General features: G+C 39.9%; 1 protein-coding gene across 1 annotated transcript in view; it reads left to right on the forward strand.

Moving 5' to 3' along the window:
* Nucleotides 1-25,078, forward strand: part of dcc (DCC netrin 1 receptor) — a 563,221-nt gene that overhangs the window by 135,121 nt on the left and 403,022 nt on the right. The window contains exon 6 of the mRNA XM_062031404.1: nucleotides 2,925-3,045. Within this exon, the coding sequence (XP_061887388.1) occupies nucleotides 2,925-3,045 (121 nt within the window). The remainder of the gene's footprint in view (nucleotides 1-2,924; nucleotides 3,046-25,078) is intronic.

Raw genomic sequence — 25,078 nt, forward strand, 5'->3', positions numbered from 1 at the left:
AAGAGTTTGAGAACAGGTTTTGTGACCTGGATCAGCTTGAGCCAAGTGTGTCGTTCATTTCTAATCCTTTCATGAACGTGGACATATCATGCATTGCTGAGCAGTTAAGTGCAATATTCAGCCTGGATGCTGAACAGGTGGAGATTGAAATTGGAACACTGCAAAATGACCTCCACCTCAAAGCCCACCAGGCTGCACCAAACTTTTGGTGCCTTGTTGACGCAGAAATACTTTTCTGCGTCAACAAGGTGGTGTATGTGCAGCAGCTATGAAGGTTGCAAGCCTGTTTGGTTCAACTTATCTTTGTGAATCAGCCTTTTCTGACATTAACTTCATCAAGAACAAACACAAAACACGCCTCACTGATGCACATCTGCAAGACTCACTCAGAGTTGCAGTGTCAAGTTACACACCAGAGTACAACACACTAGTTAACAGCATGCAATGCCAGGCTTCCCACTAACTGACAAAGAAACAGATAACAGATTTGGTGTCCAGTTCAAAGTGTGACATGATTTATTTAAAAATTTGAGAGTTGACTTTTGTATTTTACATGAGTTATTATTTGTACAAACATGGTGCAAAGTAATTCATGATTTGTTAAAAAATGTTAGTGGCTAGCTAGTTAAAATGGGATATTGTGATTTCACAAGACTGTCTTAGAAGTGATCATTTGAAAATGTTCAATTTGAAAAATGTGCACTTAGAGAAAATATAAAAATAAAGTGTTGCACATTGATATTTATCTGTTTCTATATATATTTATTGTGAGAAATCATTAAGATGATCAGTGTTTCCACAAAGATAAATATAATTAATTATTAATAATAACATAGAGTTAAAGGCAAATTGGCTATTTCTGGCAATTTATTTAAGTGTGTATCAAACTGGTAGCCCTTCGCATTAATCAGTACCCAAGAAGTAGCTCTTGGTTTCAAAAAGGTTGGTGACCCCTGCGTTAGTGCGATCACAATATAGTAACACTCGAAATAGTGCAGAGCAATAACAATATATCAATAACTCAACGATGCTCAAACGTTAATGTCACACAACATAACACACAAAATAAACATGTAAAGCTCACTTTATGAAGTTATTCCTCATCCACGAATCCCTCAAATTCTTCTTCTTCAGTGTCCGAATTAAACAGTTGGGCGGATACGGCATCCAACGGCTCCGTCTCGTTGAAGTCGTCATTAATCGAGTCAGTGTCGCTGCTGCTCTATTGCCGTGTTCTACTGCGTGACTGATCGTCTTAAGTTTAAACTCTGCGTCGTAAGCGTGTCTCTTAATAGGAGCCATTTTGGAGTCTTTACATAAACAAATGGAAATGAAACGGCACGCCTCGCGCAGTATATATCCCAGCATGCACCACACGCTTCTTCTTCTTCTAAGGGGGAAAATGAAGTCGGCGGCTGCTTACCGTAGTTGCGATTGATTGATTGATTGAAACTTTTACCTGTTGGAGGCTCAATATTGGTCCATATATAAGGCGCACCGGTCAGCTTTTGACAAAATTGGAGGTTTTTAGGTGCGCATTATAGTGCGGAAAATACAGTACTCCGGAGCGACTTATGTGTGAAATTATTAACACATTACCGTAAAATATCAAATAATATTATTTATCTCATTCGCATAAGAGACGAAGCAAATGGCAGCAATCGTCACACACACACGTCAGCAATCGTCACTCACACGTCAACCAATAATAATTTGGCGGGGTAGGGTCATGGCAGAAGTGCATTGTGGGTCATGGGATGCTAACTGCTATATGCTACTGCCATAGCTATTAAAATGGATCACATCAACATTGGCGGTAACTTATAAAAACTGAGAAGGACTGAACAAAAATGGCACCAAAAAGGAAATTATATACTGCAGATTACAAGCTGGACGTAGTGAAATATGCAGCAGAGAACGGCAATCGAGCAGGAGAAAGAAAGGACATACCAGAGGCGACATCTGGGAGGAAGATTTCATCGGATTTAGCGATCGGGAGTGACAGATTGTTTGGTAAACGTATAGCATGTTCTATATGTTATAGTTATTTGAATGACTCTTGCCATGATGTGTTGCGTTAACATACCAGGCACGTTCTCAGTTGGTTATTTGTGCGTCATATGGCGTACACTTATTCAGCCTGTTGTTCACTATTCATTTATTTTAAATTGCCTTTCAAATGTCTATTCTTGGTGTTGGATTTTATCAAATAAATTTCCCCCAAAAATGCGACTTATATATGTTTTTTTTCCTTCTTTATTGTGCATTTTCGGCCGTTGCGACGTAGACTCCGAAAAATACGGTAATGAATGGTGAATATATTCCCCATACTAAAGTGTTACCAAAAAAATCATATGACCCCTTAAACCCCAAAAACATTTTTTTTAACCAAATAAACAAGACCCAGGACACGTTGGGAAGACGCCTCGGGATCCCCCGGAAGGAGCTGGACGAAGTGGCTGGGTAGAGGGAAGTCTGGGCTTCTCTACTTAGGCTGGTGCCCCCGCGACCCGACCTTGGATAAGCAGAAGAAGATGGATGGAAATAAATAAATACAAAATTAACTCAAAAAGAAAGATTTCCAATGGAATATAAAACAATTACAACCCAAACATTTATGCAATTTAAGGAAAAATGTGTTTACAAATCTTTATTGTTGTTTACAATGTTTTGAAATCTCAAAACCATTATTTTTGGTTACAAATCCTTTTGTTTGGTCGCTCAAAAAGACTTTAAACTCTCTCCGTAGAATGTAGCCAAAGTGAACCAAACTGACCTTAAAATTTATGGCGAACCGTTAAAACCCTACTTATCCCTGATTCCATAATCTACAGTCAAATCACAAAATGTTGGATTGATGCCCTCACACAGTTTTTCCACATACTGTTTAGGTTTATGACATGTTTTTCTGTTTGTTTGTTTAGGATGGCAGTAACCTGCAGATTTTGGGTTTGGTCAAGTCAGATGAAGGATTTTATCAGTGTGTGGCAGAGAACATCGCTGGCAGCTCACAGGCGATGGCTCAACTGTTGCTTCGAGAACCAGGTAGGAACTGCAAGCCTACAAAGAATAATCATGTGTTGACACTGCTAATGACGAGTCATGTACATTTCTACATGAGTAAAAACCTTCTCATCGTATTGTATTTACTATGATATTTGAATGTTGTCATTGTGAAACAGAAATACAGCAATACATATTTCAACTAATCACTCTTTTTACTGGAACCCTCATAAGACCAACATTTACTTTTCACATTGAACATAATTAAACCAGCCCGCGCATCATCAACTGTAAACCCCCGTTTGACCTAATCATACATTTGATCGTTTGCAGTGTGAAACATGTATAAGAAAAGACAAAATAAAAACTATAAACTGTAGTTAGTGTAACAATTAAACTCATAAAAGAGTTTTTCATTGACCAATTAAATTTCCGCATTTTCTGGATTCATATGCATGCACAGATGGAGGGGGTGCATGGATTCCAATGGGGAGCACGTCTCGCCAGAACACTGGCAAGAAGTGTTGGCACTCAATGGAAAAGTGTCTCCAGACACTGTGTTGTGCAAGGGTGTAAGACTGAGGTTAAGATTGGATGGTACACATAGGGCCTGTTTTGCTAAGATCTAAATACCATGCGCTAAACAGCGTGTGCGATCTTTAAAATTGTGTGTACTATTAGTGTCACAAGGTGTTTGTGACGAACCCCAAGATGCAGAGAAGGCAGGCTTTGTGCGGGAAAACATGGTTTAATGTTCAAAATAAGAAGGTAAAACACAAACCAGGAACTAGGCGACAGGAAACAGGATACCTGGAAACAGGAACTAGGAACTGGGAATGAAAAGACAGCACGCTGCAAACAGCTACAGGATACAAGTACAGCTTCAATGATGACATCGACAAGTATTAGCGACAAGTAGTAATACTCACATCGACAATACTCCAGCACAGACTGGATGGCCAGGCAGGTTTAAATAGCAGCTGGCTGATTGACACCAGGTGTGGCCAGGTGCCAATCAGCCACAGCTGAGGGAAAGCAGCGCTCAGGGAGACAAGCAAGAAACAACCAAAATAAAAGCGCTGACAGGAAATAAAGACAAACACAGAGGAAACATTAAAACATAACCAAACTGTCAGGGACAAGCCTGACAATTAGTAGGCGTGTTGCGTATGATCTACTAAGACTGCGTGTGCATTTGAAAAGTGATGCAGACTGCCTTATTTAAATGAGGATTTTACATTTATTTTATGGGTCATCACCACGGAGACACTCTTATTTAATGCATATTTATGTTATCGTGCTTTTTATGGGCATTTTATACTGTCCATCTATGATGGAACTAGGACTGTGAATCTTTGGGTGTCCCACGATTCGATTCAATATCGATTCTTGGGGTCACGATTCGATTCAAAATCAATTTTTTTTTTCAATTCAAAACAATTCTCTATTCATTCAATACATAGCATTTCAGCAGGATCTACCCCAGTCTGCTGACATGCAAGCACAGTAGTAGATTTTTGTAAAAAGCTTTTATAATTGTAAAGGACAATGTTTTATCAACTGATTGCAATAATGTAAATTTGTTTCAACTATTAAATGAACCAAAAATATGACTTATTTTATCTTTGTGAAAATATTGGACACAGTGTGTTGTCAAGCTTATGAGATGCGATGCAAGTGTAAGCCACTGTGACACTATTGTTCTTTTTTTTTCTTTTTTTTTATAAATGTCTAATGATAATGTCAATGAGGGATTTTTAATCACTGCTGTGTTGAAATTGTAACTAATATTGATACTGTTGTTGATAATATAAATTTTTGTTTCACTACTTTTTGTCACGACTTGGTCCTTGGCGTGGATTGTTTTTCCGTGGTGCAAAGCAACTTAACTGGACATGACGTGCAGGTGAGGACATGTTTTAATATTTAAACTCAAAAGGCTCAAAAGGGTATAAACAAAAGGCGCTCACAGCGGAGGTAAAAAACTTGACTAGGAAAACAAAAGGCGCGCACAATGGCGGAGAACTATGAACATTAAACAAAAACTTACGTGACAAGGAACTGTGAACATGGCATGAAGAAGCGTGATCATAAAGGGTGCAGAGCATAAATGTGGAGCATGAATGTGATGTCGCCAGGATGAACAACAGAAACAGAAAAGCTTATATAGTGACATGATCAGTGAAAACAGGTGTGTGACTCTAACCGTGAACAGGTGCGTGACATGACAATGTGAACCAGGTGAAACTAATGGTTGCTATGGTGACAAATAAAAGTGCACAAAAAGTCCAAAACCAAATCCGAACATGACTAAAACAAAATATAATCACAGACATGACACTTTTGGTTTGTTCTGTGTCGTGTTTGTGTCTCCTCTCAATTGCTCTGTTTATTGCAGTTCTGAGTGTTGCTGGGTCGGTTTTGGTTTTCGTATTGGATTGCATTGTTATGGTATTGCTGTGTATTGTTTTGTTGGATTGATTAATTTGAAAAAATAAATAATAATAATAATAAATTAATTAATTAAAAAAATCGATTTTTTAAAAATGAGAATCGATTCTGAATCGCACAACGTGAGAATCGTGATTCGAATTCGAATCGATTTTTTCCCACACCCCTAGATGGAACCCACTTTTTTTGTCAGTGCTGAAGGTATGCGCATTGAAGAGAGGCTGCATTCGCCGTGCTCAAGACGCAAACAAATGCATAGTTCAAGTTTTTTCATTCAGGAGATATATTAATATATATTGTAAATGAACAAGGACGGGAAAATACCAATTTCAGCAAAAGTGGCTGGCTAACTTTTCACAACCTGGTTACAGCTTGTCAATGGTAAACCCAGAGAGGCATGCGTATGTTGTAAAAATATGTTAGGAAGAGCTTTATTGTTTGGGTTTAGGGGGTCCCGTCATGGGTTCCGCCACTGTCTTCGCCCACACTGAGTCAACAAAGTTCCCTGCAAAATAAAGCAACGACAATAACAGTACAAGTGTAGTTGATTATTTTTAGTAAACTAAAGTTCCTTGTTGGTTAAAGTGCAATATTTCCAGGATGAAGTAGTTGGTCTGCTTTGAATAGTTGCTTGTACCACAGAGAGAGAGAGATGTAAAAAGTAGACGTCAGCACCAAATTACAGTATCTAAATTAACCATTTATTTGGGGATGTGTGTATGGTTGATAGGTTGCGTGCAAAACACTGGGAAGTAAACTCAACATTAACTCAGTAATGTTGATTTTTCCTAACAAACTATACCCTTGTGAACCAAATACATCAGAGAATTCAGTTGAACATTTCTACATATTTTATTTTTTCAGCGCAGATGGCAGCACACACACAGACACACACACACACACACGCACATTATGAGGGTCAGATGGTTGGTGTTATCGCTCGGTTGCTATCGCCACGGGAAACGAGAATCCCAGCAGGCTGCGCCGCATCCAATCAGTGGTCCCATGAGAAATCACAGTGTTTGTTTGAATGTCAGCGTACCACCTTGTTACCCTTGACAACCACAGGCCACTTGATCCTCTGAGTGACTCTTGAGACAGAGGGACGCACATGCACACACATGCACCCTAGGGACGTGTGGTCAGGGGAGACAGGTGAGCTCGAGCTATTCAAATTGAAGCCTCCAAATGTCACTAGTTATTGAAAGTTATCAAAAACAATGTACCACTGTATTGTTTATTTAATTAATTTAAGAATGTACAGTAAATGTGTAATGATTGTCTCTGAGATGATTATTACCGTTTTTATTTTACTAAATGACAGCAAATAGAAATGGAGATAGAAATGTACAAGTTGACCATATATGTACGGATATATTTTTTACCCCCTTACAAAGTTATGAACAAGCTGTATTTTTTTGGGAGAGGGGCGGTGGTGTTAAGGGTTGGGTCACTGAAGAAGTTAAAGAGACTTATATTTATTTAATTAAATTGAATGAAATATAAATATAGTAATTAATGTGAATACAACAGGTAATTGAGCGCTTAGTGGTGATCGACGATACATTTAAAATGATAATGTACACATTTTTTGTGTTAATAAAAGTTTAATAATATAGCAGTATTTCCTACATACTGGCAACTAATTCATGGAGGTGAAGGCCTCATAATTTTTATAACTGGCTATGATGTGTATTTATTTTTTAAAAGGCTAAAATAAATTGTTATATGCGTATTCAAAGACAAGGTGGCTTATTGGTATTAACATATCTTTTTATTGCTACATTGTATTCATTTTGCTGTATTTTTCAGATGTGGCTGCTTATTTTATTATTACAATGTACGACAGGCTGCAATTTGAACAACCCCAGTTTATTTACATATGTTATTCTGCCCTCATGAATGTTGTAATTTAGTTTGGCACATAAGTAAACAGTCTTTTAAATTAGAGATTAAAATACTTTTAACTTGAGGTTGTTTATTTATATTCTCCACAATGAAGTTACTGCGAAACTAAGCGCCCAGAGGAAAACACATTATACTGTGTACACATGAAGTGTGCATCCATATAGGAATCGCAATAACTCAATAATACAGTGTGATACAAACTTTAAAAAAAAAAGCAATCTAACCATACAGGATAAAGTTTGACTCTTATGCCGCTGGCTTAATGCTAACATACAATGGTCGGCCCCATTGACATTCTAACTGACATTAGCAGAAATTGTGATTGTTTTAAACTACTACAAATGTTTAACAAAGAGATTTGAACACAGCAAAATATTTAACTCTGAGCTAATAATAACTGTGCTGTCCAGTTGTTACATCTTATTTTTTTACACATCTGTGTGTCATTTGCAAGTATGCATTCATTTAGGTTTGTCCTAGCTGTAGTTGCCGTAGTCAGGAAGTAGTCTTCGCTGTTAAGTTGAATGTGCCAGTCTTGCATTTTGATGAGTCTTTACAAAGTGTTCATACTTTAAGTATTCTATTTATTTCACACCTGATGTTTTTAACATGCATCTTGGTTGTAGTTTTCATTACCAAATATAGTCAGTAGCATGTATATAGCAAACTCAATATAAATTAGCATTGAGCTATTGCATTTTGAAAAGTGGAACCTAACTTTTGATTACTTTCTATCAGTCATACTTGCTTTTTTTGTATGGGAATTTACAAATATGCCTGTTTGCCCACCAAGTGCTTGGGCCGGTTTCGGACATGACATTATGTGCAATAAAAGGTATCAACATATGCTGCTGTTTCATTTTATGTGAATCAGTACACGGTAGTACCGTTTGGGATTGTGTTGATGCTTGTAAAAATTTCAGTACCCATCTTTAATACTTGGTGTAGAAAACCTTCAGATCAGATGTTTTGTGTGGTTGCAAACATTATAGGAATTTGGTTCACTGCTCATTACAAATACTCTTCAAATCCTGAAAGCGTCTGTCGTCTGTCTCTGTGTTACTTATTTTCATCATGGAGCTTCCTTTACAAATTATCTATTGGCTCAAGCACTGGAAACTACAGTACTTAGACCACTCCAAGATCTTAATATGCTTCTCGTTGAGCCACTCACTTAAGTTTTAAGATGGATTATGGATGGGTCTTCCAGCAAGTCATTGACCCATCCATAACCCATCTTTGGTGGTCTGACAAAGGCCAGAAGGTTCTCATTCAAGATTCAACAGGACATGGCACAGTTCATTGGACACTCAATACGATAAAGTCCTCCTTAGCAGAGACAGACCCAAAATCATGTTTCCACCTGCATTTAAAGTATTTGTAGTTTCGAAAACCTGGTTTGATTAAGGATTGTATGTGTAAAACAGCACATATTTGTTAGAGTGTAGTATACAAATATGTAGGAATAAAAATGACATAGCGTCCAGATGACTGAAATTTCAGTCCTCTTTATGTATTTTTTGCTCCTGAAAAGGAATCTGGCAGTCTTTCCAATACAATCAATTAGATTTCGAGTGATCGGTAGATAACTAACTGTACTTGGGACGCCACTCGATATGGTGTGATGTCATCTACAGAACCGGAGCCCATTTCCTTGCATAGACAGTGTGGATAAAGGAATGTAAAACTATTATTTTGATCATTTCATTGCATTTTTTTGTCACCCTGATCCCTGATTACTTCTAAACTAATATGATTAACACTATGAGTAAGTAATAAATATAAAAGAATCGCCATTGGCGGACCCTGCTCCTCCATAAACGACATAGCATTCTCTTTAAGCATTTCCTCAAGCATCTTGAAGAAAACGTCAGTAGAAGACAATGCAAAATAGAATGCTTGCAGCTTATCTTCTTTTTTTCAATTTTTTAAGCCGAGGGTCGGCAACCCACGGCTCTGGAGCCAAATGCCAATACAATCAGCAAGATAGAATGGTGCTCGACCGTTTAGTATTTTATACATAAGTAGTAAAACCTTAAAGTCACATCTAGGGATGATGTTCGAAACTGGTTCTCCCAATTTTTCGATAAGAAACGAACCGATTCCATGGATTTGAATTCTTTTTTGAGAACCGGTTCCTGTTATCGAAGCCACTATACCGTATTTTCGCGACCATAGGGCGCACCGTATTAAAAGGCGCCGTGTCAGTTACAGGTGCTATTTCTGTATTTAACGCATAATTAAGGCGCAGTGTATTTTGGGGCGCAGGCTTGGTTAAACATACGCTAGCTTAAAACATACGCTAGCTTAAAACATACGCTAGCATACATGGACGCTGTTTTAAAAAGGCAGCAGGAGCAAAGCTGAGTTCGGTTGTACTTTATTGAAGTATTTATCAATGTACTCACATTATTTTTTGATCAATCCTCATCCACAAATCCATCAAAGTCCTCATCTTCTGTGTCCGAAATGAACAGTTGGGCAAGTTCTCCATCAAACACGCCAGATTCCGTCTCCTCATTTTCAAAGTCAGTCTCGTTGACCATTAGCATAGCAAGCTAGCACAACAGTAAAAGCCGACTTCTCTTGCCCCGTTGTGCGTATCGATTTGCTACCGTGCTGGTCCCCTCTTCTCCAGATGTCGAAAGTGAGCGTCCATGTTGGTGATGTGTTTGTCTGCTAGACATAGGGAAGCCCGAAAATAATATGTTACATGTTACAGTAATCGAGACGAGACGTAACGAACACATGAATAAAGATCTCAGCGTCGCTGGTGGACAAAATGGAACACATTTTAGCGATATTACGGAGATGAAAGAAGGCCGTTTTAGTAACACTCTTAATGTGTGACTCAAACGAGAGAGTTGGGTCGAAGATAATACCCAGATTCTTTACCGAGTTGCCTTGTGTAATTGTTTGGTTGTCAAATGTTACAGTGGTATTATTAAATAGGTGTCGGTGTCTTTGTTTTAATATTGTTTCTGTAAGACAGTAAACATGACACAAACCTTCCTAATTGTTAGAAATCCCACTGTTTATATTAAACATGCTTCACTGATGATAGGATTTGGCAAGCGCCTTTTTGTCCTACTAATTTTGGTAGTTATTGAACGCACCGTAGTTTGTTTACATGCACAACTTTCTCCGACCTGTCACAGTAAGACGTGGTTTTTGCCACTCCTTATTTGTCTCATTTTGTCCAACGAACGTTTCATGCTGTGTGTGAATGCACAAAGGTAAGCTTTGTTGATGTTATTGACTTGTTCGGAGTGCTAATCAGGCATATTTGGTCAGTGCATGGCTGCAAACTAATCGATACTAACATGCTATTCAGGCTAGCTGTATGTACATAATGCATCATTATGACTCGTTTGTAGGTATATTTGAGCTCATTTAATTGCCTTTACTTACTCCTCTGTGTATTTAATTGATATTTCCATGTCTCATGACACATTATATGTATGTAATATTGGCTGCATGTCTGATAGTTGTTTGTGTGCCATGTCGTCATAGACCACATCAAACGTTACCCAGCTTGCCAAATATTGTAATAAATTAATTAGAAGAAGACAGCCTGCCGTTAACTTGGACACACACATCTATGCCTTTGGCCATTCTAAGCAAGTAATTTCCAGGAGTTATCTCACCCTCTGAGAAGCCGCAGTTTTATTAATGTTTTCCAATGTTACAAAAATTGGTAGAATAAATATTACATTTCAACATTTATGTCAACAAAGATTTGCGTCAGCCTGCAAAACATAGTCATTTTGATAGTTAATAGCTAATATAAACACTTACACCATGTGTTGTACTCATTATAAGACTTACATAAGGCTTTTAAAGGCCTACTGAAACCCACTACTACCGACCACGCAGTCTGATAGTTTATATATCAATGATGAAATCTTAACATTGCAACACATGCCAATACGGCCGGGTTAACTTATAAAGTGCAATTTTAAATTTCCCGCTAAACTTCCGGTTGAAAACTCCTTTGGATATGATGTATGCGCGTGACGTAGCCAGTAGAACAGAGGTATGGCTCCCCCATTGAGGCCAATACAAAAAGCTCTGTTTTCATTTCATAATTCCACAGTATTCTGGATATCTGTGTTGGTGAATCTTTTGCAATTTGTTTAATGAACAATGGAGATTGCAAAGAAGAAAGTTGTAGGTGGGATCGGTGTATTAGCGGCTGGCTGTAGCAACACAACAAGGAGGACTTACTTGGATAGCAGACGCGCTAGCCGATGCTAGCCGATGCTAGCCGCCAACCGCATCTGTGATCGGGTGAAGTCCTTCGTCGCGCCGTCGATCGCTGGAACGCAGGTGAGCATGGGTGTTGATGAGCAGATGAGGGCTGGCTGGTGTAGGTGGAGCGCTAATGTTTTTATCATAGCTCTGTGAGGTCCGGTTGCTATGTTAGCTTCAGCGTCGTTAGCAACAGCATTGTTAAGCTTTGCCAGGCTGAGAATTATTAACCGTGTAGTTACATGTCCATGGCTTAATAGTATTGTTGATCTTCTGTTTATCCTTCCAGTCAGGGATTTATTTATTTTGTTTCTATCTGCATTTGAGCCAGATGCTATCACGTTAGCTCAGTAGCTAAAGAGCTTCACCGATGTATTGTCGTGGAAATAAAAGTCACTGTGAATGTCCATTTCGCGTTCTCGACTCTCATTTTCAAGAGGATATAGTATCCGAGGTGGTTTAAAATACAAATCCGTGATCCACAATAGAAAAAGGAGAGAGTGTGGAATCCAATGAGCCAGCTTGTACCTAAGTTACGGTCAGAGCGAAAAAAGATATGTTTTTCACTGCATTCTAGTCCGTCACTCTAACGTGCCTCATCCACAAATCTTTCATCCTCGCTGAAATTAATGGGGTAATCGTCGCTTTCTCGGTCCGAATCGCTCTAGCTTCGTTGAAAACAATAGGAAAATATGAGGAGGTGAACAACTGACTACGTCACGCTACTTCCGGTAGGGGCAAGGCTTTTTTTTATCAGAGACCAAAAGTTGCGAACTTTATCGACGTTGTTCTATACTAAATCCTTTCAGCAAAAATATGGCAATATCGCGAAATGATCAAGTATGACACATAGAATGCATCTGCTATCCCCGTTTAAATAAAAAAAAATCATTTCAGTAGGCCTTTAATGCTTTGCAGCTCCAGAAGGATTTGTTTTTTGTATTTTTGGTCCAATATGGCTCTTTCAACATTTTGGGTTGCCAACCCCTGTTTTAAGTGCTGGGTCTGCTCTTCTTTCTCCTTTTGTCCACAAGTTCTGACTCATGTTTTCTCCCTCTGAGGCTGTTCCTGATTTTTGGGTTCACATTTTGCTTGTGTCTTTTGAAAATGTTCCATCCAAACTCTGACCAAAATCTCTCTTCTTCGAAGTCAGAATCATTAAAAAGATCACAATTGCTCTCCTGTTGCCTGGTCCGTCCCATTTTGCGTGAGCCATATTCCCATCATTTGAAAATGTATGTAGTCTGATCTCCTTCTTTATTTGTATTGCTACAAGCTAAGAAACTTTGATGTCCGTGTACAAGCATACACACTACACTAGTTCAACGACATTTGGGCACAGTTTCTCCCCTCAGTGAAACACATGTAGATAATAAATAAGTAAATGCCCCTGAATTGGCAGACCGCGGTGGTGGTTCCGCTGTTTCGGAAGGGGAAACGGAGGTTGTGCTTCAACTATAGTAGGATCACTCTCCTCAGCCTTCCTGGAAAGGTCTATTCAGGAGGCCCCGCCGGATAGTTGAACCTCAGATTTAGAAGGACCAGTGTGGTTTTCCTCCTGGTTGTGGAACTGTGGACCAGCTCTACACTCCTTCAAGGTGCATGGGAGTTTGCCCACCAGTCTACATGTGCTTTGTGGACTTGGAGAAGGCATTCCGCCGTATCCCTCGTGAAGTCATGTAGGTAGTGTTTAGGGAGTATCTGGCCTCCAGGTTGTGGTGGTCCGCTCCCTGTATGATCGGTGTCAGAGCTTGGTGCCCAATGCCGGCAGTAAGTCAGACTTTTTTCCAGTGAGTGTTGGACTCCCCCAGGGTTGCCCATTGGCACCAGTCTGTTTCCAACATCTATGGACATAATTTATAGGCACAGTCAGGGCATTGAGGGGATCTGGTTTGGTGGCTGCAGGATTAGGTCTCCACTTTTTGCAGATAGTGTGGTCCTGCTGTTTTCATCTGGCCAGGATCTTTAGCTCTCACTGCATTGGTTCACAACCGCGTGGGGGAAGAGTTGATCGTGAGATCAACAGGTGGATCGGGTCGGCATCTGGAGTAATGTGGACTCTGTATCGATTTGTCGTGGGGAAGAAGGAGCTGAACCGGAAGGCAAAACTCTTAATTTACCAGTCGATCTATGTTTCTATCCTCACCTATGGTCATGAGCTTTGGGTTATGACCGAAAGGAAAAGATAAGAGGTACAAGCCTCGGAAATTAGTTTCCTCCGCCAGGTGGCGGGGCCCTCCCTTAGAGATAGGGTGAGAAGATGTGTTGCTCCTCCACATTGAGAGGAGCCAGATGAGGTGGTTAGGGCATCTTGCCACTGTATGCTTCCTGGGTAGGTGTTCGTAGGAGGCCACGGGGGAGACAAGGTTTCCCAGCTGGCCTGGGAAACCCTCAGGATCCCTCAGGAGGAGCTGGACAAAGTGGCTGGGGAGAGGGAAGTGTGGGCTTCCCTGCTTAGGCTGCCTCAGATAAGCGGAAGAAGATAAATGCATGGAAAAATATAAATAAACATATATACAACTGGAATCCTATACACAAATTACACAAAATGACATCGGCAGAAGATTATTAAATAAATGTATTGCCTATGGTTGCTGATTGCACTTGTCTGATATTTCACTTTTGTCTCAAACGACACATTATACAGCGACATGTTTTTATTAATCACGACTATGGCTATGGTTATAGCGAGCGTGGCCACCACTGCTGCTCACTGCTCCCCTCACCTTCCAGGGGGTGGAACAAGGCGATGGGTCAAATGCAGAGAGTAATTTCACCACACGTAGTGTATGTGTGACTATCAGTGGTACTTTAACTTTAACTAAAAACTGGCCCTCAGTCCATTAGTCCGTGTTTTCAGCACCCTGAATATTCTGCCTGAGGGCAGCAGCTAAAACATCTGGTGTCCTGGATGTGTACTGCCTCTCAAAATGCTAAGTACCCTCTTGAGACAATGGGTGCTATAAAAGGTCCTGCAGGAAGGGGAGAGGTTGGCCCATGTTTCTTTGGGCGATGTTGATGATCCTTTGCAGTGGCTTTTTTGGGCCATGGTGCACCTGGCGAACCACACAGAGATGCAGTACATGTTAGCACCTTCTCAATGGAGCAGCGGTAGATGACGGTCAGCAGCATTATCTTTAAAGGCCTACTGAAATGATTTTTTTTTATTTAAATGGAAATAGAAGATCCATTCTATGTGTCATACTTGATCATTTCGCAATATTGCCATATTTTTGCTGAAAGGATTTAGTATAGAACAACGACGATAAAGATCACAACTTTTGGTATCTGATAAAAACAACCCTTGCCCCTACCGGAAGTAGCGTGACGTCACAAGACAAAGGATTCCTCACAATTCCGCTTTGTTTACAATGGAAGAGAGACATTCGGACCGAGAAAGCGACGACTACCCCATTAATTTGGCGAAGATGAAAGATTCGTGGATGAAGAACTTTAGAGTGAAGGACTACAGTGTAGTGCGGGGTGTATCTTTTTTCGCTCTGACCGTAACTTAGGTACAAGCTGGCTCATTGGATTCCACACTCTCTCCTTTTTCTATTGTGGATCACAGATTTGTATTTTAAACCACCTCAGATACTATATCCTCTTGAAAATGAGAGTCGAGAACGCGAAATGGACATTCACAGTGACTGAACATGTAAATACACGGTTAATAATTTTCAGCTTTGCAAAGCTAAAAAAATAGAAGCTAAGTTAGCTACAGAGCTAACGTGATAGCAGGCTCAAATGCAGATAGAAACAAAATTTAAAAAAACCCTGACTGGAAGGATAGACAGAAGATCAACAATACTATTAAACCATGAACATGTAAATACACGATTAATAATTTTCAGCTTGGCGAAGCTAAAAAAATAGAAGTTAAGTTAGCTACGGAGCTAACGTGATAGCATCAGTCTCAAATGCAGATATAAACTAAATTAAAAAAAACCCTGACTGGAAGGATAGACAGAAGATCAACAATACTATTAAACCATGAACATGTAAATACACGGTTAATAATTTTCAGCTTGGCGAAGCTAAAAAAAATAGAAGCTAAGTTAGCTACGGAGCTAACGTGATAGCATCAGTCTCAAATGCAGATAGAAACTAAATTAAAAAAAACCCTGACTGGAAGGATAGACAGAAGATCAACAATACTATTAAACCATGAACATGTAAATACACGGTTAATAATTTTCAGCTTGGCGAAGCTAAAAAAATAGAAGCTAACTTAGATGCGGTGGCGGCGGCGGGCGTTGTACGCTTTTGACGACACCCCGGCCGCCATCAGAGTCGGCAAGAAACATATATTTCCCCAAAGTTACGTACGTGACATGCACATATCGACACGCACGTACGGGCAAGCGATCAAATGTTTGGAAGCCAAAGCTGTACTCACCGTAGTGCGTCTGCTATCCTGCTCAAAACACAACACAACCTCCTGGTGTTGGTGTTGCTACAGCCAGCCGCTAATACACCGATCACACCTACAACTTTCTTCTTTGCAGTCTCCATTGTCCATTAAACAAATTGCAAAAGATTCACCAACACAGATGTCCAGAATACTGTGGAATTTTGTCGAAGAAAACAGAGGTATTTGAATTGGGTCCAAACACTTCCCTTGACCTCGTGACATCACGCGCATACGTCATCATACCGCGACGTTTTCAAGCGGAAGTTTCCCGGGAAGTTTAAAATTGCACTTTATAAGTTAACCCGGCCGTATTGGCATGTGTTGCAATGTTAAGATTTCATCATTAATATATCAACTATCAGACTGCGTGGTCGGTAGTAGTGGGTTTCAGTAGGCCTTTAAGTTGATCCTCCTGGAAATCGTCAGAAAGGGTTGGAGCTCATTTGAGGTCTGTGTACATGTGCACGCCCATGAACTTTAAGCTTGTCACCCAATCCACACACTTCCTGTCCTGTAGAAAGTGTAGTGCACCTTATTGCCATGTTTTTACAGTTCTAGTGGTTTTGGGTGGGGGCTTTCTTCCTGAGGGTGGGTGTACGCAGGGATTAACAGCATGAACATGTGATCTGACAGTCGTCTTGCTCTATTTAGACTTTCTTTGTCCAGGGTGTACCCCGCCTTCTGCCCGGTTGTAGCTGAGATAGGCTCCAGCGCCCCCCGCGACCCCGAAAGGAATAAGCGGTAGAAAATGGATGGATGGATGGATGGATATTGCTGTAGACTTTGTCCAACGTGTTTGCTCCTCTTAGGGAACACTTGACATGCTGACCTACAACAATGCATCTGGCAGAAATATTTGCTATTTTGAGTGAAAATATCATGATTCAGGATGAAGATGCTACCAAAACACGTACTACACAATATTAAATTGCCTGCATTCTTCTGTAGGTGCCGACAGTAGGCTGATGCAGGCGTGTCCACAAAATGTGCTGAAACTCACGAGAAAACAAGCTTAAACTCTGTGCTGTGTCTATTATGGGGGTAATTTTACCTGTAGACATCATTTGTAGGTCCAGAACTATCATATACAGTGAGTGCCAATGTTGTCAGCATAAGAGGGGCTCTTTAAATGGGAACAGTACTTTTTGGTGAATTTTATCGATCATTATCTATGTTTTACAATCCTTGTATGAGACAAACACATATATTTTTATTTTTTTATGCAGTCTAAATCATGAATAAACACTAGCAAGAGGTGTTTAACAATGCATGTAATGGGAATTTGATCATTTCTACTTAAAGCACTCTACAATCACCCAAAAACCTCCAACAACGTTGTATATACGTTCTGTATGTAATATAGCACATTTTTGTGATAATTTGTGGCAGCACGGTGGGACAGGGGTTCGTGCACAATAGGAAAGTCCTGGGTTTGATTTCCACCTCCAAACACATGCACCTGCGGATAGGGTGATTGGCAACACTAAATTGGCCCTAGTGTGTGAATGTGAGTGTGAATGTTGTCCATCTATCTGTGTTGGCCCTGCGATGGGCCGATGCACCTGAGTGTACACCGGAACATTAGCTGTTTTCTTCAACAATAAAAAACACTCCTAATCATGACAGACTTCATGAGAGCCAACAATGACAAATGATGATTCAGAATCTTATATGTTTAAACCTGAATAAATAGATGCTGGGTGCTAAGCAGACCAAGCTCTAGTGGAACACTAAGCATTATGTAGAACCATTGCTAAGTGCTAAATAAGACATACAAACTATTGACATAATAAAACAAACACTGTACAATGTTCGCTGTCACCGGGATGCCTACTGATGGGATGTTTATATCTTTCAGCACAAGACTTGTGTTACCTGTTTGGATTATGAATTCATAGTAGACCTCTCTCCCCAAATAAAAAAAGACTCGGAGCAAACAAACATCTTGCTGCGTCTTCCTAGCAATGTCTTTGGGTCTAAATTGAATTTCAGTTGACCAACTTCTGGGATTATGGCCACAACCTTCTACTATACAAGTGGGAGCTCCATGATTTAATACCTAGCACAACGTTTTACCAATTTAGAGGGTATGCAGCAGCAGTAGCTCAGTAAGTTCAGAGCTGCAGTACGTACCGTTGTGATTAAGGAGACGTGTTGCTAGAAATAGTTGTTTGTCAATAACTCTTACAATAACCAATACTTGGTTAATATGCAGGTCACGGCTTGCACAGGTGAACAAAATGTTGATTATTGTGCAAAGGTTTCTTTATTCCAGGAATTACATTTACAAGATGAAACATATATACAAACCCCGTTTCCATATGAGTTGGGAAATTGTGTTGTAAATATAAACGGAATACAATGATTTGCAAATCCTTTTCAACCCATATTCAATTGAATGCACTACAAAGACAAGATATTTGATGTTCAAACTCATAAACTTTTTTTTTTTTTTTTGCAAATAATAATTAACTTAGAATTTCATGGCTGCAACACGTGCCAAAGTAGTTGGGAAAGGGCATGTTCGCCACTGTGTTACATGGCCTTTCCTTTTAACAACACTCAGGTGGAATTCTTTCCCATTCTTACTTGATGTACAGCTTAAGTTGTTCAACAGTCCGGGGGTCTCCGCTGTGGTATTTTAGGCTTGATAATGCGCCACACATTTTCAATGGGAGACAGGTCTGGACTACAGGCAGGCCAGTCTAGTACCCCCACTCTTTTACTATGACGCCACATTGATGTAACACGTGCTTGGCATTGTCTTGCTGAAATAAGCAGGGGCGTCCATGGTAACGTGCTTGGATGGCAACATATGTTGCTCCAAAACCTGTAAGTACCTTTCAGCATTAATGCCACCTTCACAGATGTGTAAGTTACCCATGTCTTGGGCACTAATACACCCCATACCCTCACAGATGCTGGCTTTTCAACTTTGCGCCTATAACAATCGGATGGTTCTTTTCCTCTTTGGTCCCGGAGGACACGACGTCCACAGTTTCAAAAACAATTGAAATGTGGACTCGTCAGACCACAGAACACTTTTCCACTTTGTATCAGTCCATCTTAGATGAGCTCAGGCCCAGCGAAGCCGACGGCGTTCCTGGGTGTTGTTGATAAACGGTTTTCGCCTTGCATAAGAGAGTTTTAACTTGCACTTACAGATGTATCGACCAACTGTAGTTACTGACAGTGGGTTTCTGAAGTGTTCCTGAGCCCATGTGGTGATATCCTTTACACACTGATGTATTTTGTTGATGCAGTACAGCCTGAGGAATCGAAGGTCACGGGCTTAGCTGCTTACGTGCAGTGATTTCTCCAGATTCTCTGAACCCTTTGATGATATTACGGACCGTAGATGGTGAAATCCCCAAATCCCTTGCAATAGCTGGTTGAGAAAGGTTTTTCTTAAACTGTTCAACAATTTGCTCACGCATTTGTTGACAAAGTGGTGACCCTCGCCCCATCCTTGTTTGTGAATGACTGAGCATTTTATGGAATCTACTTTTATACCCAATCATGGCACCCACCTGTTCCCAATTTGCCTGTTCACCTGTGGGATGTTCCAAATAAGTGTTTGATGAGCATTCCTCAACTTTATCAGTATTTATTGCCACCTTTCCCAACTTCTTTGTCACGTGTTGCTGGCATCAAATTCTAAAGTTAATGATTATTTGCAAAAAACAAAATGTTTATCAGTTTGAACATCAAATATGTTGTCTTTGTAGCATATTCAAACTGAATATGGGTTGAAAATGATTTGCAAATCATTGTATCCCGTTTATATTTACATCTTACACAATTTCCCAACTCATATGGAAACGGGGTTTGTATAAAACAGGCTCACAGCTGCTGCTCACTGCTCCCCTCACCTCCCAGGGGGTGGAACTAGGGGATGGGTCAAATGCAGAGGGTAATTTAACCACACCTAGTGTGTGTGACTATCAGTGGTACTTTCACTTTAACTTTATATAACATTGTAAGCCTTCTTTTGATTGATTTGAAAATTATAACAAATGCTTGACATGTCTCACTTTGTATGTAATGAGTTCCTATCACATATTAGTTACACATTGGAATTCGTTGACATGAATTCACTTTAGTCTGATTTGGAGTGCTTTATTGGCGGAATAGATGAATCCCATTATTTACTTTTTTGGCCATCTCATAATAGCGTTTATTTACGAGTTAGAATGTATTGAAAAGAGACACATATGTGTTCATGTCTCAGATGGGGATTGTGAATGATAGACGAACAAAAAAAATCACAGTTCCCCTTTAAGGCAAACTTCGATAGACAACATAAAAAATGTTACTGTAGTACTGACTGAATTGTCTCTTGACAATTCACAAACTAACACAATTTTCCCAAAATGCTTCAACATGGATGGCACCATGCGAATGATCGCCATCAGTGTACAACTGACGTATTTATGGATGTGACAAAAGCTTACAACACATTTAATCATAATACAATGATGAAAACAGAGTTGTATGGCACATGGAGGTTTTAAACGGAGTGAAAAACTACTTAACAGATAATAAACCAAGAAAATCTTTAAGTACACAGCAGTCAGCTATGTTTGGTTATGAAAGTGGAGGGTCTTGAGAGGGAATGAAAGGAAAAACATATCGCTGGAAGTGAAGATGATCAGGATGAATAGGGAGAGTGGTAACAAGGGGATCATGGAGAAAATGAAAGAAGCCCAACATGAAACTCAGGTTGGAAAAATATAAGAAAGGAAATGGACAAACCGAGAGAGAGAGATAGAGAGAGACAGAGGGGTGGTTGGGATGGGTCGAGAGACAGGAGGGTCAAGCGAAGGGCAGGACGAGTTAGAGCGAGAAAAGAAAGTGTGTCATCCATGACACATTTGTATTCCTGTGAATGTCTGACCTTAGTAAACCCATCACACACCCACACACACTCACACCCACACACACACACACACACACACACACACACACACACACACACACACACACACACACACACACACACACACACACACACACAGTCACACACACACACACACACACACACACACACACACACACACACACACACACACACACACACACACACACACACACACACACAGTCACACACACACACACACACACACACACACACACACACACACAGTCACACACACACACACACACACACACACACACTTAAACTGTCTCACACATACACACAAACACACACACTTGCTTTTACTTTGTCACCTGACATACGTGCACATGCACACACATTCTCCAAATCTTCAACAGGAGGTGTGTGTCGTCTGGGGGATGGGATATATGGCGATATGGGGTTTCCGTCTGTTGCCATGGTGACAATAGACCGTCTAGTCTTTGTTCATTTGAGTGAGTGTAGGCAAAGATACATATCAAGTGTTAGCTTGACAGTGCAAGAATGAAGGCTTAACTTGCAACCACACAGTTTAAGTAAAATAGAAAAAAAACAAACTACCGTACATTGTTACGCTGGCAGTGTCCTGCAATAACGAGTAAATTACCCATAACAGTTAATGAATTTCAGCTGACAACATTGATCTACTTTGGAGTTTCTAATCGGTTGCCAATTTGTCTAACTTTTTGCATTTTCCCGACCATCGTTGTTGCTAGACACATGACAAACTCTTGGGAGAAGCAGAATGTCGCGCATGGCGAACGTTTCAGTCGAGGACGTTGAGGATATCAACCTTTTTGGAATTATTACAACAGGACATCTGCTGATTGGAGTCCCTGGTGTATCGACAAATTGGAAGATGCTGGCAGTCGTTTAAACTACCCCAAAGCCAGTGAGGGACACTACTAACAAGCTACATGGAGCTAAGCTACGTAGCTTAACTACATTTTCCAGTAGCTTGGCGGTAGTTTAGCTACTTTTTTAACAAGTAGCTTTTCCTGTAGCTTAGCTACTTTTAGACCCATGTAGCGAGGTATCTTACATCAAGGCTACAAGCTACTGTAGTGGAAAGTCCAGGTTGTCAATGAGAACCAAAGTAGATTTAACACAAGAGTTTTATTATTTTACACTACAAAGAGAGAAAATGGACTGCGAATCCAGGCCAAAAAATATGGAGCAAATACAATGACCTGGATGAATGAGGACATCCATACATACGGAGAAAATCCATGATGATTGGTTGGTGTTTGTATGATGAGTCACAATTGGCTAAGGTTAGGGCGAAACATCACGGACTGTCCAATCAGAGGCAGGTCATCAAAACTAGTAAGCAAAATCATAACAGACATATATACATTTCTGGTGAGTGACGTCACGTCAGGAAAAGTCTGCTGCCGCGAAAAAACTAAGTACTATCTTTCTATCGGTGTGCTTCTGATTGTTTTACAGCTTTCTTCATTTATTCTCAAATATATTTAGTAGTCTTATCAAACTGACAAAGCACCCACTTTCTGTCTCACAGCCTCTCTCTCAGCTCACTAACTGCTAAGCTAACGTAGCTAAGTTAGTCGCGGTCTAAAGCAACTCCCTCACGTTGCTGCTACTCTTCGCCTATAGCTCCGAAGACAGCAAGTACTCGACTTGGTGAAAGAAACAATGTGAGTATGGCTCCCTGCTCTTCGTGCACCGTTCTCATTGATAGGTTGGCCCCACTTGAGCAGTGTTTTTCAACCTTTTTTGAGCCAAGACACATGTTTTTCATTGAAAAAATCCGAAGCCACACTACCAGCAGAAAACATTAAAAAATGAAACTCAGCAGCCGATATTGACAGTAAAAAGTTGTCGCTATTGTTGGGTATGCCTTTAAACCATAACCAACCATGCATCACTGTAGCTTTTGTGTTAAAGTAGGTGTACTGTCACGACCTGTCACATCACTCTGTGACTTATTTTGAGTTTTTTCTTGTTTTCCTGTGTGTAGTGTTTTAGTGTTTGTCTTGCGCTCTTATTTTGGTGGCTTTTTCTGTTTTGTTGGTATTTTCCTGTAGCAGTTTCATGTCTTCCTTGACCGCTATTCCCCACACCTGATTTGTTTTTAGCAATCAAGACTATTTAAGTTGTTTTTATCCTTCTTTGTGTGGACATTGTTGATTGTCATGTCATATTCGAATGTACTTTGTGGACGCCGTCTGTGCTCCACACCTGTAAGTCTTTGTTGTCGTCCAGCATTCTGTTTTTGTTTACTTTGCAGCCAGTTCAGTTTTAGTTTCATTCTGCATAGCCTTCCCTAAGCTTCAATGCCTTTCCTTAGGGGCACTCACCTTTTTTTTGTTTTTTTGTTTAAGCATTAGATACCTTTTTACCTGTACGCTGCCTCCAGCTGTCGTCTGCATTTTGTGATCACGACAAACCATCGTTATTGTTCCCGACATCTACAAAGCAATTACCTGCTGCCACCTACTGATATGGAATAATATTACGCAGTTACTCTGCCGAGCTCCAGAAAGTACAGACACTCAACAACGGCACATTATTTGCGGATTATAATTACTGGTTTGGAAAAAAATATTTTTAACCCAATTAGGTGAAATTACATAATCTCCCACGGCACACCAGACTGTATCTCACGGCACACGAGTGTGCTGCGGCACGGTGGTTGAAAAACACTGCTCTTGAGGACCGTGTCCGCCAGTTAGAGCAGAGTAATTTTGTAACTTTAGACGTTGCGGACACGTTTGCACAGACCTCGTAAATACGTACGACAGGTTCATTGCACCACTAGCTACGCAAACATAGTTGTATACGTCGGCTCCAATGACACTCAGATGAGACAATCAGAGATTACAAAGAGGAACATAGCTTGGATTTGTAATCTTGCGAGAAAGACGTCTCAGCATCGAGTAATTGTCTCTGGCCCCCTGCCTGCGGGAGGCAATGATAAGAGGTAGAAGGCGCCATCACGCTCTCCAGTAATGTAGACTACTATTTGATTTAAACTTGACTAACTACACTAGAGCAACCTCGGACACAGACAATTACAGTCTGTTAGTCCAGGTGAGGAGTCATTTAAGCTAGAACTAACCAGCGCCTGGCCGAAAAATTCCTGCACACATAGCATTTCTCTTAGAATATTACATAACTCACAATGTTTTTTCTGTAGTGACTGTGCCAGAGGTGGACATGCATTCTGAGGTGACAAATTATGACACGTTAAATCTATCGTAGCACCAAGCAAATAATCTTAAGATCCCCATCATAACAATTCCTAGATGTGATCGAAATTATTTATGGCACACTACACAACATGAAAGTAACGTTATTAAAATCAGTACTACTTTAACAAAAATGCCTCAAAACAGCCCACTACCTATAATATGAGCTTTTTAAACACCAGATCATTGTCTCCCAAAACGTTATTAGTTAATGAGGTCATTAGAGACAACAATCTTAACGTCATTGGTCTCAGCAAAACCTGGCTAAAACCAGATGAATTTTTCTAGCTTAATGGGGCATCTCCTCCAAACTGTACAAGTGCACATATTCAGTGATTGCCTTAAAGTGTCGCCTTAAAGGAGGGCTCATATTTTAGGGCACCAAGGCAAGTTGGAAGGGCACCAGGGCAAACATTATTTTATTTTTATGTATATATATATATACATACTGTGTGTGTGTATATATATATATATATATATATATATATATATATATATATATATATATATATATATATATATATATATGTATATATGTATGTATATATGTATATATACATATACATATATATATATATATATATATATATATATATATATATATATATATATATATATATATATATATATGTATATGTATATATATATGTATATGTATATATGTATATATATATATGCTGGGGTGGATTTCCTTTTGGCGGGCTTTTTTGAGGACAAAGAGAATAACGACTTTATAAACAAGTTGTAAAGACTTTATAAACAAGTTCTGACAACGTTCACGACACATCATCTGCTGTATGTTTCCTCACGTCATTAACTCTCAGTCACAGCAGCTGATGGACACTGTATTGAGAAAATATAAGCCACACCAAATTTTTTCCTCATTTGCTGTATACTTTTAGTGTGGGGACAAGTGCGTCT

This window comes from Entelurus aequoreus, linkage group LG21 (genome assembly GCF_033978785.1).
Source record: "Entelurus aequoreus isolate RoL-2023_Sb linkage group LG21, RoL_Eaeq_v1.1, whole genome shotgun sequence".
NCBI classification, from domain to species: Eukaryota; Metazoa; Chordata; class Actinopteri; order Syngnathiformes; family Syngnathidae; genus Entelurus; species Entelurus aequoreus.